Source organism: Carassius auratus, chromosome 15 (genome assembly GCF_003368295.1).
Source record: "Carassius auratus strain Wakin chromosome 15, ASM336829v1, whole genome shotgun sequence".
In the NCBI taxonomy this organism is placed as follows: Eukaryota; Metazoa; Chordata; class Actinopteri; order Cypriniformes; family Cyprinidae; genus Carassius; species Carassius auratus.
The window spans coordinates 9723144-9737393 of record NC_039257.1 but is presented as its reverse complement, the minus strand read 5'-3'; the positions used below and the strand labels follow the sequence as shown (position 1 = coordinate 9737393).

General features: G+C 37.3%; 1 protein-coding gene across 1 annotated transcript; it reads left to right on the top strand.

The window, feature by feature from the left end:
- The first annotated feature begins 2085 nt into the window (after positions 1–2085).
- LOC113115006 (pre-rRNA-processing protein TSR1 homolog) lies at positions 2086–11638 on the top strand. Its single transcript, XM_026282190.1, has 15 exons — positions 2086–2244; positions 2691–2794; positions 2884–3112; positions 3904–4038; positions 4156–4604; positions 5216–5354; positions 6183–6364; positions 7350–7576; positions 8459–8618; positions 8762–8872; positions 9793–9925; positions 10132–10248; positions 10346–10486; positions 10589–10663; positions 11340–11638. The coding sequence occupies exons 1-15, from the start codon at positions 2127–2129 to the stop codon at positions 11516–11518; spliced, it is 2499 nt and encodes an 832-aa protein (XP_026137975.1). The 5' UTR covers positions 2086–2126; the 3' UTR covers positions 11519–11638.
- Positions 11639–14250: the final 2612 nt, after the last annotated feature.

The following is a 14250-nucleotide window of genomic DNA, read 5'->3' as shown; positions in this document are numbered from 1 at the left end:
ATAAACATCTATACACTTAAATATGTCCTTTGTCAATACTTAAGGTTTTGTTTGCTGGGGCTGCAGAAATCTATGAGGAAAGCCAAAGCTCTGTAAGGATTTAGATTCTTATTTTTTATTTTATTTTTTAAGTATTAAGACACCCCACCCTAATCCATTGTAATTGTAATTGCAGCAGTTCTGGAGAGATAAACACAGATACAATCAGAGGAAAATGTAATAAAACCTGATTCCTTGAAAAGAAGTGGCTGCAGTGTTGCAATGCATTTTCAGCATGATGATTACGTTTGATGGAATTTCTTGAGTAATACATTTTTAAAAGTGTATCACAGGAAGCTATCAGTTTATATACATATGGGAGTATCTTTGAAGTCTTTTGGATATTTACCTATTATGATGATCATGATACTCCCATATGCTAAACTAACAAATGCCTTACAAATCATATATTGCTGCTGCTGCTGTCTCCTCAAAAAATCCCTAAATTATCTTGATGATTTTTTTTTTTCTGTGCCTGAAGTATGAAGTTTGAAAACTCACCAGTACTCACACAGATGGACTTGAAGATAACTAGGACAAGTAGAGCAGAAGTCATACAAATCAAATGAACAGGATTACAGCTTGCCTCTGTTGTAAGCATACAGTAATCTCAGACTTACACATTTCACCACAGTTTAAACCTAAAAATGTAAAGAGCTGTAGGTTTTATGGGTATTGCTTAATATTGGTTATCATCATTGTTATAAATCACTAAGAGGTTAAAGCTGATCCCTGGGCAAAATTATTACAGTGATGTCAACAAGCCTGCAAGCAACCAATTGATAAACAGAGCAGAGAGAACCAGCTCTGGGTTGGTTCTGAAGCAGCTGTGTCTCCCAGCCAATGACAATGCAGGATGCTGTCACTGTATCCAGGCTAACAGAGGGTTTTGAGACTTATGGAGCCTGTTTTATGAATGGGATTTAAAGAGCCATGCTTCATCCTGTTGATGTCATTAGAGAGACATTGTGGTGTGTTATAGTGATTCAACATAAAACAACAAAGAAATTCTCTAGAGACTAAATGACCCATTTGACTTCATAAGGCTTATACACTTTGAATAACTCTTGGTGCTCATCAGATGCTTAGAGATGGTATTAAAAGGGCTTTTTTTGTGCTCAGAATAATTTATGATTTCCTATATGGAAAATCTATTTATAAAATAGGCGATGACTATATGTTGATGACACAATTCTTTGTTTTTTTTGTTTCATGGGGTTTATGATGATATAAAACAAAAATACAACCCAAAAACATGATTCAGAAACCATGATGAAATGAAATTGCCAAGGAAAAGATAAGAAAAAAAAGAAAAACTCACGAGACAAGCTATGTCCTGCATAGTCGGTAATGATAAATTAATGTGTGCTTTAGCACACTTTATTTCCAAAGAAGAAAGGGGAATTTAGGTTTTCAGGGTTTTCAGACTTATATTTATAGTTTAATGAAATGAGAAAAAATGAAAAAAATGATCAGCATATAATGCTAGATTTGAACCAGCATGTGCATAAAATTGGGCACTAACCACTACACCACAGCTCTGAGACCTTGCAGATATTTTAATGATGTAAACAATGTGTGTGCATCTATGTTCGAGTACAAGAAATGCAAACATATCCAGAGTATTTCAGAGTATCCAGACTACCATAATGGTGCATACTAACAATTTCAGAGTATCCAGACTACCATAATGGTGCATACTAACAATTGTCATTAAATACCTTACAAATTTGTTACAATATAAATAATATATTAACAACAAATAAAATAAAAATTTTCTCCACAATATTGCATTTTTATAAAAAAATAAAATAAAGTAATAATGCTAAAAATCTAAGTAGTCATAAAAATATGTTCTCCTTTAAACTAAATTTTGCGAGTAAAAATGTTAATTGACAGTTTTCATGTCATAAGATTCACTAAAGGTTTTGGTAAATGAGATGAAAACCCTTCTGTCTGAGGATGATGCAGCGGAACAACAGTAGGTGGCACGCGCGCACTTTATTACTCAGTGACGATTCTGCAGAAGGAAAGTCAGGCGCGTGGATATGACGTCATTAAAGTTTACATGTGCGGCATGACAGAAAATGGCTGCAGGAGGCGAGCAGCAGCAGGCGCACAGGCCTGGAACTCTTAAACAGAAAAACAAACAGCACAAGCATGGAAAACACCGAACTAAAGGCGAGATCGGGCGGGAGAACAAGGGTATGTCTGATGAGTTTATCAAAAAATACACACGCGGGAACCGTCACGTGGGCAGAGCCTGTCTGACTGAACACGTGTTTAAAGACCCGAGACGTGATCAGTGAGACTTAAAGTTTTTCTGTGCATACAGTTCATACGTTTAGCTCTTCTGACAAAATCCAGCCTAGATGATTGATGTTGTTAACTGATTTAAGCTGGTCTCAGTCTGAACAGATCAAAAGTGCTCAAAGCGTCACCAAAACCAGCCTGACCCGATTGAGAGACCAACTTAGTCTGGTTTAAGATGTTTTTTTTTCTTCTTTTTTTTCATTATTGGCAGTAAACGTTTCTCTTAGATACTATTCTTACATACAAATTCTGTTTCGTGTCAATCTTAAATAGCATACATATTTGTGCATTAATGCTAAGTGTGAGACAATAAACGTGACTCTATACATCGTAAATAGGTAGAGTTGCTGTCATGGCTCTCACCAAGAAACAGAGAAGAGAGATGAGGAAAATGGACCGTAGAAACAAAGCCAACCAGCTGCGACGCAACAAAAAAGACTCGGTAAATAAAGTAAACATTAGTCTTCAACAGGGTTTACAGACTGGAGATTGACTAACTCGTCTCTTTTTGGGTGTTGATGATGGTGACAGGTGTTGACAGAGAAAAGGAAGCTGGGCAGCAGGGATGGACCCCCTCATCTGGTGGCAGTCATAGCCCTTCATGCAGGAGTGGATGCCGGGGCTGTCACAAAAATACTGAGAGGTGAAGGAGTTGGTGGTGTGGTACATGAAGATCAAGGAGTCACTGGGGCCAAGGACAGTTTTGGTCTCATTCTCCCCCGCTTTAAACAGCGATTCATTTTCTACAGGCCAGACACAGGTAAATAAATGCCAGTGATGCACAATGGAATTTCAACCGTCTAACACTTTAATCTCATTACTCCAGTCTTCAGTGCCACATGATCCTTCAGATATCATTTTAATATGCTGATTTGGTGCTCAAGAAACATTTATTATTATTATTATTATTATCAGTGTTGAGAACACTTGTGCTGCTCAGTATATTTGTAGAATCCACGATATGTGTAGTCTTTTGCAGCAATATTAAAGTCATTACTGTCACTTTTGATCAGTTTAATAAGATTTTTACTATCTTCCAAAAAGGTGTAGAAATTTGACACAAATGTATAAATTTAATTGCATTGCGTTGAAGTATAGTAATTATGACCAGACATCTTTTTCAGAACAGTTTTTTTCTCATATGCAATATATTGAATAATATAATATTTTTAGTTGTTGAATAAAGTCACTAACAATTTTGTAAAATGATTTGCTAATAGGCTAATATTTGATATTGTTCATTATTCTTATTGTGCATGCTGGTTTCCCTTTTTTTTTTAAATTTTGATTATCTTTATAGTCATCTTATTATAGTTTAATAACACCTTTAAACATTGTTTTTAGCAGATCTAAAGATAAATTTAGTTTTAAATTGTTTTATTTAAAATAAATTTAGGCAAAGGTGTGTAGAATTGTATTATTTTCTATTAATATCTGTATTGTATTTTCTGTTATGTTTTTCTCTGTAATTCAAGGGGTAAGTTAAGAAGGCACACACTTTTTTTGGCTATGATTAAAGGCTGTAAAAATCGTGTTTTTGACTCATTCCAGCTGACTTGCATGCCCTCCTGGATGTGGCAAAGATTGCAGACAGTTTGGTGTTTGTGTTGGAGTCGACTGAAGGTTGGGACAGCTATGGAGAATACTGCCTCTCCTGTCTCTTTGCACAGGGCTTGCCAAGTCATGGTAAAATATGTTTGGAAATGATCTGTTATACAGTTTATACAGTCATTATGCGCAGATATTCAACAGAATGTCCCAATTGACCAATCAGAATCACTACTTTTCCTCTTTGCCCTGCAGCACTGGTGTGTCAGGGAGTGGCTGATCTAGCGGTGAAGAAACGCACTGAGTCTCGGCGAGTGCTGTCCCGATTGGTAGAGTCTCATTTCCCAGATGCGCGTCTCTTTCCTGTGGACAGCGAGCAGGATGCTACTCTTTTGCTGAGGCACCTGTCAGGACAGAAGCAGAGGCGGTTGGGCTTCCGCTCTCGCCGCTCGCACCTACTGGTTCAGAGAGCCACATATACACCAAACACCAGCCAGAATGGGACAGGGGGCCCAGCCACAGGGTTAGGGACCCTCTGTGTGTCAGGATATATTCGAGGCTCTCCTCTGCAAGTCAACAGGCTTGTGCATATCACAGGTCATGGTGACTTTCAGCTTAGCCAGATCGATGCTCCTGCAGATCCTCTACCCCTCGTGACAGCAGCTCCTCGACCGGGGAAGCCAGGAAGAGACGTCGAGATGATGGTTAGGAGGCTACTATTTTGTTGAAATAGGGCTTTATTGTCATTTATTTGTTCATCATTTCACAAGAGGATTTGGAAATTATCAGTGTGCACCTTGTTCATTCATTTATTCATAAATTGCAAGTTTAACACTATACCGTAACCAGGCTCAACAAGTGAGAAAAGCACTGATTCTTAAACCCTTTGACTCCAAGGCCCCATATTGTCCACAACAATATTTGAAGCCCACTGTCTTTTTAATTTAAAGACTTAATGATGCCCTTAATTTTAATGCTCCCCTTAATAAAGGGATTAATAAGAAGGATTTATTATTACAAGTGTGAAGAATTAATAAGGATTTAGTATATTGATTGTAAAAATGCCTATTGCAGTTTTAGAAATAACACTTTTATAATTAATTTTAATTCAGTATAAATGGTTGAGAAACACCAAATAAAATCCCTCAGTGAAAACTCATTGGTCAGTTATATTACGGTTGCCTGTAATGTGCTATCATGTAGTATTTTTAGTTTAATTGTGGACTGACTACTTCATTTGTGGTACCTCATTGATTTATCGTATGTGTTTATTGGTTTATTTTTCTTTATCTTTGTCGTTGTACGTGTCCTGTAGGATGGTGGTGATGGGGATGTTCGGGTGTTGATGAAAGCAGACCCTGAGAAAAGGGAGAGCTTGCAGGCGGAGGCAGAAGTGGATCCCATGGATGGGGAGCAAACGTGGCCCACAGAAGCAGAGCTGGAGGAGGCAGAAGGTACTTTATCCTCCTGTTCAAACCATGTGAATTATTGATAATTCAAACTTTTAAAAACATTTTGTTAGAAATGTTGCCTTTGTAACAAGTTAAACTATAATCAGTTTAATTTCAAACTTATTTTCTGGAAAATAATTAAAAACTGAAATAAACATAAATTGGAACATAATTAGTGATATTTAAGTATTATTAAAAATGAAAGTAAACTACAGTCATTTAAAGAAACAAAAATTTAAATAAAAGCCAAAAACATAAAAAAATAAAAGCTAATTCAATTAAACTCTTATTATAAATAAGTTACAGTAAAATACAATTACACACTGACAGTTTCAAATCAAATAGAAATCCGGAACTTAATTTTTTTAATGTCCAGTTACTGCAATGCAATATTGCAGCATCTAGTATAAAATAATATATCTGCTCCAGCTCTTAAGAGATGATTTAGTCAAGCGTCATCAAGATGTTAATATTAGTGCGAGTGGCTTCATTGTTCTATATGATTTGTTTCTGCCCATATACAGGGTATAAATGATTGCATTCAGAGAAATTGCAGATCACAATTTGTTAACTTCTCATCTTGTTCATGATATGACGCATTATGCGCTACTGCAACTCGTATACAAAGACTTTTCTTCTCCAGAACATTTGTTCCTAGCTCAGGAAAATTTATGGATTTTCAACACAGAATGGCAATAGATCTCATTTGTGATCAGTGCAACCCACCAATAGCAGTAGGTGGCAGGAATGTATACTAATGACCTAAATGAAAATAATAAACCTCTGTATGGGCAATACTGACATTGATGTGATCCATTCATTTATATTAAGAGGCCAGAAAGAAAAGGAGAGTGATGAAAGTACCAAAGGGGACGTCTGACTACCAGGCCACATGGATCATTGATGATGCTGAGCAGGAGGAGGATGACAATGACATTGACAGCTGTGCTGATGATGATGATGATGAAGATGGGATGATGGAAGATGAAATGGATGGTGATAATGAATCTCAGGTAGGTTTTTATTATTTTGACACCGGTTTTAGATGTGAATTTTCCATACCATACAAATTTCCAGTATTTGTGACTTGACGTGTATGACCCAGGTGAATTGTGTAAATCGGAAGGAAACAATTTCTGTTATTGTTTGGGGGGGTTAAATGTTTTCCTTGTTTTTCATCTTTAGCTGATCACATGCCTGATTGTAGGGTTCTTTTTATTCTATAAACAATGACACCCTGGGAAGAAAGCAGGTTTTGTTTTGTATATCTTTTGCTATGGCGACCTGCGAGGTGGCAGCAGAAGCGACCAATCAGGAGCAAGCTTGGCAAAAGCGGGTTAAACCCATAATGATTGAAGGTCTAAATTAAGTCAAAAGGATGAGATGGAGGGTGGGCACGGCGCGGGGGGAACAGTGCATACGTGACTGTGCGCTTTGTGGTGGAGAGGCACTGTTTGTTTTCTCAATGTCTGCTGCTTGGCCTTAGTGCCAGGCATCTCGACGCAACAATAGTGTTTGGAGAGGGAGTCCCGAGAGAAGCCTTCAGTCTTCCTGCTCTTTGGACAGAACTTCCTGTCGAGACTTGTGGAGGGGGCGGCCATTTATTTATACCAGCTGGGCTTGAAAGAACAAGGGGAAGCTTGACAAGTATGGAAGCTCTGGTCCATTTATTTTCTTTAATCATAATTAGCATGCGTTTGAAGTCTTGGGGCGCACCAAAGGAGACTTTTCAATGCAAGATGTTAACAATAGGGAAGTGGTACTACAGATGATTACAAAGATTATTTTTATTACTGCACCTGCGATTGTTCTGCAGGTTGACCCCACAGGGGGGTTAATGCACCCCAGCGGTATGTCTTGTCCTTTTCCCTCATCTTAGTCACTCCGCTGTCTGTTTAGTGGACTTCAAAGAAGTGGCGTGTTTTGTTTGGGTTTGCTAGACTCTACGTGGATGTATGTCTAGAGAAATGTTTTTACATGCTTCTCTTCCTCTCTAAGGATGCTGGGTCTGAATGCGCTTCTGAAGGAGATGATGACGATGGGGAAGAAGAAGAAGAAGAAGAGGAGGAGGAGGAGATTAGTTCCACCGGACCCGATCAGAAGTATGACGAAGGCTTGGACGAAGCCGAGGAGGGAGAGGGACTGAGGAGATATAGAGAGGCACGTGCCAATGAGTTGTTCCCCGATGAAGTCGACACTCCCCTAGATGTCCCAGCCAAGACACGGTGAGATGCAGGACAGTTCCAGCCTTGTACCTGTCCATGTTTGAAATATGAAAAGGAAACTTTAAATGAAAATAAAATGTCTGTCTTATTTTATTCACACTTATGTTTTTGTCTTGTCCAGGGAACACAAAAATGACTATGAATGAGATCTTTTCCATAGCATTAGAGTTTACAGCCTTTAGGGATGAGCAGATGTTAAAATTTGCTGTTAATGATAACTGATAATTATTTGCATGTTAATGGCCAGTGTTAAAATTCAGTACTGTTTGGTTAAAAAATATACATATATTTAATTAACAATCACTCTTTTAATGTTCACTATGAAAATGTGGATGATTATTTGGATATCTCCTGTGTGTTATCAAATATAACAAATATATAAAAAAAATATATTATTAAGTGTTTTTAAAGATTAAATTAGTTGATGTCAACCTAAATATAAAAAATATATATTTAAATAAGCACAAATGAATGATATCCAGTATAGGTAACCCCAACTGTATTGGTTATTTTCAAAAGATCGGGTCAGTTTTTTCCATTCTTTGAAAGTCTTTTATGCCCACCAAGGTTATATTTATTTGATCAAAAATACAATAAAACAGTATACAATTTAAAATAACTTTCTTTTTATGACAAAGCTGAATTTTCAGCAGCCATTACTCCAGTCTTCAGTGTCACATGATCATTCAGAAATCATTCTAATATGCTTTTTTGATGCACATGAAACATTTCTTATCAATCTTGTGCTGCAAAGAAATCTTTTGTAACATTCTAAATGTCACTTTTGAACAATTCAATGCATCCTTGCTCGAAAACGCCAAACGTTTGAATGGCATTAGACTAGTGTATGTATCTGCTGACTAGTCTGTTCTGTACGTCCAGGTTTCAGAAGTTCAGAGGTCTGAAGAGTTTCCGTTCCTCCCCGTGGGACCCCCTGGAGAATCTGCCTCTTGATTACTCGCGCATCTACCAGTTCCAGAACTTTGAGCGCATGCGCCGCCGAATACTAGCAGATGTCGCTAGTGAGGAGGAAGGAGCAATGGTTTGTGTGGGGGGGGGGAAGGGAGTGAAAGGGATGTTGTTTAGAGAGTTCTCACGAATATCTTTGTTTTTGTCACAGAAACTGTGCTGTTTCACTGTTTACCAAAGGAATTTATTTTGGAAATCCACTTTTTATTTTTGCAGGAAGGCTGGTACGTGACTCTTCATATTGTGGATGTTCCTCCCTCAGTAATGGAGAGCTTTCAAACCGGCAAACCATTAGTTCTAGTGTCCCTGCTGCCACATGAACAGAAGGTACTTACAGCTTAGAGGATCCTTGAAATAAGAAATAAAATACTGCTGCAAATTTCTTCACTAAATAAAATGCTCTCAGTCTCAAACCAATATCATATAATAGAATATAATGAAAAATATAAATAAATAACTACGATTACAGTGCAGCATTACCAATCCCAGCTTATAGGCCTGCTCATATTTAAAAAAATATATATATAATTTTTCCAAAGTGTAAAGTGCAGCATCAACAGTTTCAGTTTTTAGACCTGCTCAGATTTCGTTATTGCGTTGGTCTGTTTAAATGCCGATGGGAGCTGCTTTTGAATTACAACCGTTTTTTTCCTAGTTGTAGTGATGTTCACACTCGCGTGATGCCTTTTGAAAACCTTAGGTCGGTGACACACTGGCATATTGCACCTGTCAAACATAGTCTATTTTGCCTTTATCAGTAGGCTTTATATTTATGCTCAACATGAAGTATAGATATTGTTGTCATGAAGACAAGATCCTGGTCTGTCGTCGGCCTCCCTCTATGTCACCTACAGCAGCAGCAGCGCACCAGCGTCGCGTCAGGCACGATTCTGGTGTGTAAAGACACAGAAAACGCGAAGCAGGTGTCACGCAACTGACACACAGCAGAAACGCCACGCAGCCAGTGTGTCACCGGACTTAGAATCAGCTGCAGGGCGGGATTTGCGCTGAACGCGGAGACTTTCGCCACTTTATATGTTTGTTTGGAAACATGAAAATGTACCTATGTTCCGCATACAAAATATTGCATTTACTCATTTGGTACATGCGTGCAACATACCGAAAGGTTCCAAAAGGGTTAAATGTACTAGTAATTTTTGTGTTTTGAAATACAGTAGTACTGTTCAGTTTAAAGGCAATGTTTTCACAAATGATCATAGTGTGTATTGAAATGGTCTATTTTGTAGATGTCAGTGATGCATATGTTGGTGCGGCATCACCCGAGCAACACAGAACCAGTGAAGTCTAAAGAAGACCTGGTGTTTCAGTGCGGTTTCAGACGCTTCAGAGCTTCAGCCATCTTCTCACAGCACACTTCTGGTAAGAAGAGATCATGATGTTCTTCATATTTATGTCTTTCATTATAGAATTATTATAGGACTATGGTTGATTTGTTTCTGAATAAGTCGTGTCTGTCTAAAAATAAGATCTTTTAAACACGTTTTTTTTTTTTTTCACATGATGTATCTCACAGGTTTGAGTCCTAATAACTGCCTTCAATTATATTAAATGTTTTTATTTTTTAGCTGATAAACACAAGATGGAGCGGTTTCTGCGTCCTGATGCTCCTACAGTGATGTCTGTCTATGCTCCCATTACCTTCCCCACCGCTGGTGTTCTGGTCTTCAAACAGAGAGACAATGGTGGGGAGAATCAAACAAAACATTTGAACTCAAAAAGAGAGCTGCCTTCACCAGTACAGCATGTGATTAAAGCTTTTTTGCTTTACGTTTACCACAGGTATGCAGGACCTGGTGGCCACAGGTACTCTCTTGAGCTGTGATCCTCAGCGCGTGGTCTTGAAGAGAATCGTGCTGAGCGGACACCCTTTCAAAATCAATCGGCGCTCTGCTGTGGTCCGTTACATGTTCTTCAACAGAGGTGAGAAGGAAGGCGTTAGTCATTTCCTCTGTTTACATAAATGTGAGTGCAGAGATTGAACAATGATTTTGAGCGCTACATTAAAGCGTTTCTCTTTTGCAGATGATATTCTGTGGTTTAAGCCAGTAGAACTACGTACAAAATGGGGACGAAGAGGACACATCAAGGAAGCATTAGGTAAGAAACGAAATATTGTGAACAAAAACATTTAATGAACTGGCTATTAAGATTTTAATACATATTAAACCCTTTCGATTTTTTTTTTATAACTTTTTTATCAATTGCAAAAGACTAACATGAAGTGTCTTCAAGAATACAATGACTATTATTATTATTATTAATTGTTGATTATTTTTGATCCAGGATTATTATTATTTATAAAATAATTAAGTTCAACCATTATCATGAAGTCATGACATTTTACTAATAGTTAATAATAATAAAAATACTTTGGTGTATTAAATGAAGCATTATTATTAGTAGTTATAACATTATAACAGTTTAAAAAATAAATCAGAAAAATTTGATATTTATACAAAAGTAGTCTTGCTACGATTTGTTTCTTTTAAAATACATTGATCTTGCCATGAAAATAACCATAGATCCTGGTATGGCAATAAAAATAAACGTGTAATACAAAACAAATCAGTATTGTTTGTAAATAATACTGCTTAAACAATATTGGTAATTGTATATCAGATATACAAAAAATAATAATATAAGGACTTTAAATGATTGTAATAAAACATATTAGCTAGTCTAGTTTTAAATTGGGGAGAAAAACAAAGTACATTCTTAAAAAATGTGGAATGTTGTGTACCACTGACTCAATTTTATCTGTGTGCTTTCGCAGGTACTCACGGCCACATGAAGTGTGTATTTGACAATCAGCTGCGCTCTCAGGACACAGTGTTGATGAACCTGTACAAGAGAGTGTATCCGCACTGGACCTACGACCCCTATGTCCCCGCCCCTCTGTCCTGGGTCAAGAGAGAGCCGCCACCGGCCCTCTGTGACATTGACATGGAGTAGAGGCAGGAAGTTAGGAACTGAATGCAGTGGAAGCATAACATGACAGTGACTGTCTGTGTCACAGGATACTCTGATATTGATTGTCCATGCTCTAATTGACAATTAAATGTCTAGATATTATTTCTGTGCTTGTTTTATTGTTCTTAAAGCATTTTCCATCAAAAGATCCCTCAGTGGCCACTAGATGGCAAACACGTATTAGTGAAAATGGTTTCCTTTTACAGTCATGAAATTGCTTTTTGAGGCAATCTGACAAGTCTGGGATGTTTTTAACCAGTGTCATTACAGACTTAATGGCATTGCTTATTTACAGCCTCAGGTTGACAAATCAACCCATGAAATAATTGTTAAAATATAAAAATTTTTTAGTTAGTTACTAAACGCATGCTTGGCAGTGTCTAGTAGCGCAGAACTAAATTCCAGGCTAAGCCTAAAAAATTTAACGAGGGAGGCAGTGGCGAAAACCCGCATCTAAACTCTCATTGTAAATACTGTCATTGCAATCTTTTATTTCTCATCATTTAGCTCAAACCAAACCTCACGCTGGAATATTATCTCCCTCAAGTATGTCCTCAACAACAACTACAGCCCTTACTGTCCTCTGGCTGCCGTCGTTCAGAATCGCTGGCAACGGCGAGGGATGATTATCACTGGTGAGCGAATGCATAGCGATCATGATTTACGCTGCAATGCTGCCATATGCAGATGACAGTGAGGTTCTATAGGCCTTAATGGCGCAGATGGAGTGTGTATGTGCTCTGTCTGTGCTGTTATTCTCCTTCATTCCTGCTGACTCTTCCACCACTCCCTCTCCCTGGTGGTTCCCTGACCTGAAGCCCCCTTTTCACCACCATCTACACTCTCTCACACAGGGAGCGTGACCCTCCGTTGTTTTCTTGCCGGATCCCCAAATGCTTTACAGTTCTCTCTGTGCTCCCTCCCCTCGCTCTCTTTTGCTCTTCTGAGAAACAATGATTTATGAATTGTAATATTTATCATAAAACAGTGCTCTTGCATGCTTGCAGCTACATGATTCATCCCCAGGTTCTGTTGGGACCACACCGCAGACGCATGCCAATATGTCTGGGAAAAGAAAAGGTGAAGCTTTGGGCTCAAAAAAACACAACGTGATCCAAGAAACGCGGTATCAAAAGTTCAATATGTACATTTTTATCCTTCGCTGTGAATTTGATTATGGTGGAAAAAGTCAAATAATGATAAAACAATCGCGCTAGGGTAATACTTCTTTATTGCCTAGGGGTGCACTCGAAGCTCTGGACAGTTAAGTTGAGGCACTCCATTTATTCTCTTGTTCATTTTTTAAGCTGTAGTGCACCGGGGGCATTGAGCGGGGATGTGTTAAACACATCTTGTTTAAAGCTGAATGGGGTGTGGTATGCCTGGCCAAATGTTCATGATCTAGAGAGGAAATCTAATCCTCCCACGCTAGAGATTGTCCTTAAAGGAATATTCCGGGTTCAATACGAGTTAAGCTCAATCGACAGCGTTTGCGGTTTAATGTTGATTACCACAAAAATTAATCTCGTCCCTCATCATAAAAAAAAAGCACAAATTTGGATCACAGTGAGGCACTTATGTAAGCGTATATGATGTTAAATGTTTAAAACCGCATTAAATATGTGCCAACATGATTTTAGTGTAACAAAATCTGTTTTGTGTTAAGCTCAATACCGTTTTACATCTTTGTTGCCATGATGACCAAAAAAAAAAAAAAAAAATGAACAACCTTAAAAAAAAATTACGATTATACTTTAAATCTGCTAAAAGTTGGCCCTGTTTAATAGTTATTCCCCCACTGTAACTTTGATTTAAACACTATAATGTTACTATAATCACTTATATTTATTCTTCTGTTAAAACTAGATGTGTACATTCGTTCTTGACAATTTTAAGGTTGTTTTAGAGTCTTCATGTTATCATGGCAAATCCTGTTTAAATCCATCAAAAATTGGCCCAATTTTCTTCTATTGATATAAACGCAAAGATGTGCATCTTATAATTTTAACACTGTAGTATAGGGACCTATTCTCTTCTCTTTAACCAGTTGCTTTAGTTTTAACTAGTTGTTTATTGGGTGTTTATTAGTACTTCTAAATCACATACTCTGCATGACGATATTCTACATCCCTAACATCAAAACTTAACAACTAGCTTACTAACTATTTATAAGCTGCAATAAGGAGTAAGTCGTAGTTAATGGCATGTTAATAGTGAGAACTGGACCTTAAAATAAAATGTGACTAATCAGTCGTTTTTATTTCTATTAAAACTTTAGCTTTAAAGTTGTTCTCATAATTTTTTAGATTGTTTTAAGATTGTTATGCTTTCATGGGGAAATCTACATTTAAATCCACCAGACATTAGATCATGTACTTACATTAAAAATACCCAAGTTAGACTTTATTTAAAATGCAGAAATATTATTTCATAAAATGACATATTAATGATTCTGTTAAAACAGAATTTTAACGACAATTTCTGTACATAAATCCACAAATAAATGGCTTTGTTTACTAACATAGTTTACTAACACTAAATGCTGTAATGTCACGCTTTATCATTTTTTCAAAGCACTTAATGTTAATTAAACATGAACTGTAAAGATCTTTTCATCATGTTCTCAAGTCACTTTAGAGTTTTAATGTTATCATGCCATCAGAGTTGTGAAACTGGATATAACTTTGCAAAGAAAAGTCAACATGCAGATTGTT